This window comes from Myotis davidii, unplaced genomic scaffold, assembly GCF_000327345.1.
Source record: "Myotis davidii unplaced genomic scaffold, ASM32734v1 scaffold1509, whole genome shotgun sequence".
NCBI classification, from domain to species: domain Eukaryota; kingdom Metazoa; phylum Chordata; class Mammalia; order Chiroptera; family Vespertilionidae; genus Myotis; species Myotis davidii.
Window position 1 is genome coordinate 196,443 of NW_006299480.1, and position 2,006 is coordinate 198,448.

At 61.7% G+C, this 2,006-nt stretch overlaps 2 protein-coding genes across 3 annotated transcripts in view; one reads left to right on the plus strand and one right to left on the minus strand.

Moving 5' to 3' along the window:
• The window catches only part of KIFC2 (kinesin family member C2), a 9,028-nt gene extending 8,714 nt beyond the window's left edge, over nucleotides 1-314 (minus strand). The window contains exon 1 of the mRNA XM_006775155.1: nucleotides 297-314. Within this exon, the coding sequence (XP_006775218.1) occupies nucleotides 297-314 (18 nt within the window). The remainder of the gene's footprint in view (nucleotides 1-296) is intronic.
• CYHR1 (cysteine/histidine-rich 1) overlaps nucleotides 7-2,006 on the plus strand; it is a 13,299-nt gene continuing 11,299 nt past the window's right edge. The window contains exons 1-2 of one of the 2 annotated variants that reach the window (XM_006775132.2): nucleotides 7-405; nucleotides 599-751. In XM_006775132.2, coding sequence (XP_006775195.1) covers nucleotides 313-405; nucleotides 599-751 — 246 coding nt within the window. In that variant the 5' untranslated portion in view covers nucleotides 7-312. The remainder of the gene's footprint in view (nucleotides 406-598; nucleotides 752-2,006) is intronic. The other variant, XM_006775131.2, reaches the window with a different exon arrangement.

Genomic DNA, 2,006 nt, shown 5'->3' on the forward strand with positions numbered 1-2,006 from the left:
CTGCGGTCGTCCCGAGCGGCTCTCCCCCAGGCCCGGCGCCCCCATTCGGGTTCCAGGGCTCACACCGGCCCAATCCAGGCCCCCCTCCGTTTTCTTCTTTCTTTTTCCGGCCAAAATAGGTTTTTCTTCCCAGTGGTGTCCAGTGGCCTCGGAGCTCCAGAAACGTTCGGGTGAGCTTCTCCCAACATGTAGAAATGGGGCTCTGGAAACGGAGTCCTCGAGAGCTGCCCTCAGGGCTCCAGGGTGCCGGCTTGTGCGTTCCTTTTTAACTTTCTGAAGTGTCTCCTCAAAGTCACTGCCACCCGAGGTGCCATGGCACCCAAGCCATGGGGTGAGTGGAGCATGGCCCTGTCCCACCTGGCGCTGGGAGTGGTGTCTCTGCATGCAGCCCTGAGCACTGCCCAGGTGAGTACACAGGGGCTGGGTAAGGGAGTCTCCCATTCCCGAACCCCAGGGACCTAGCCAGTTCCTTGGGTCAGGAAGAGGGTGGTGAGAGGTGAGTCTGGAGTCCAGGCTTTCATGAGACCCCCTTAGACCCTCCCGTTTAAAGAAAGGTCCTGGCCTCTTTTCCCCACATCTCCCCTCCCTGTGTTGACAGGCAAGTCGAGGGGCTGCTGCTGGCTTCCTGCTCCAGGCCTTGGCTGCTGCCACCATGCTGGCTCCAGGGCTAGGCACAGATGAAGATTGTCTTGCTGGAGCCTGGGTGGCCACTGTCATTGGCCTGCCCCTTCTGGCCTTCGATTTCCACTGGGTGAATGGGGACCGCTCCTCTGCAAACCTGCTCCTGGGCGGAGGCATGGTGCTGGCAGTGGCTGGTGACCACCTTGGTGCGGAGGGCCGCTCTGTGGCTGGTCAGGCAGTGGTGCTGGTGGTGGCAGTTACTATTCTCATTGTGGCTGTTTTCACGACCAACACTTACGGCATGTGGGGGGGCTTGATGCTGGGTGCTGCAGGCCTCCTGGGCCGGCTGGAGGAGGACAGGCTGCTGTTGCTGCCGAAGGAGGACATCTGTCGCTGGGTCCTGGCCGCGGGCAGTTGGGCCTACCACCGGGCCTTGCACACCCAGCGCCTGCAGTGGGAGTGATGCTGGGAGACTGCTGGGCTGGGCTTCTGTCCTGGTTACCACCTCACCTCCTGGGGCCTCCTTCCCTAGAGATAGACTCTCCTTCCTCCCAAAGGGGGCTTGCTGCAGGGTGACTCCTCTGGTGGAGTGTGAGGACCCTCCCAGACCAGCATGAAGGGCATGGGGTCCAAGCACATTTGGGGGTCTGATTCTGAGCAGGCTGTGGTTGTGGATCCAGAGAGGCTTGGTCTCCAATAAACCTTAGGGATTCTGCAGGAATATGGAATCTGCCCATTCTTGAGAGGGATTGAGTTTTCGAAAGCTCCCAGGTCAGCAACCGGATTCCCGGAGTAGGGGAAGGGGATGCACTGAAAGCAGCCTAGGGCCTCGCCCACCCTGCCGCCTGCTGGCACCTGGACTGAGAAGACATAATCCTGGGAGCCCGCCCTCCGGCGACACGGAGGAGTTCTGAACAGCCTGGCAGGTGGGCTTCTGGGCAGTGACCATGTAGGCTGCTGTCGTGGGTGGAGACAAGGGAGGTTTGTACCGCAGCTGTTCCCAGAAACGCACATTCCCTCCCAGCGCTGCCTGGACCTCTACCTGCTTGTCCTCCAGCCTGTGCAAGGCAAGGCCTCACTCTCCTCTGTGGACCCTTCAGCTCCCTACCCCCGGGTTAGGAAACCAGATTGGGCGGCGCAGGGAGTCAGATTCGGGCCTGGAGTGCTTCTTCCGGCGGTCCCCGCGCTGGCGTCCGGTGGACGCACATCTGTTACCGCTCAGGAGGGCGAGGGGTGGCCGCGGGATTTATCCATCCAGTAAGCCAGATCGAGTCACGTAAGCTCGAGGGTTGGGGGACAAAGGCGCGGGCGCACCCTAATGTGAGGCTCCCGGGTGACCAGCGGCGCGAGGGCCGCGCCTTGGACCCACCCGAAGCTCGGCGGGT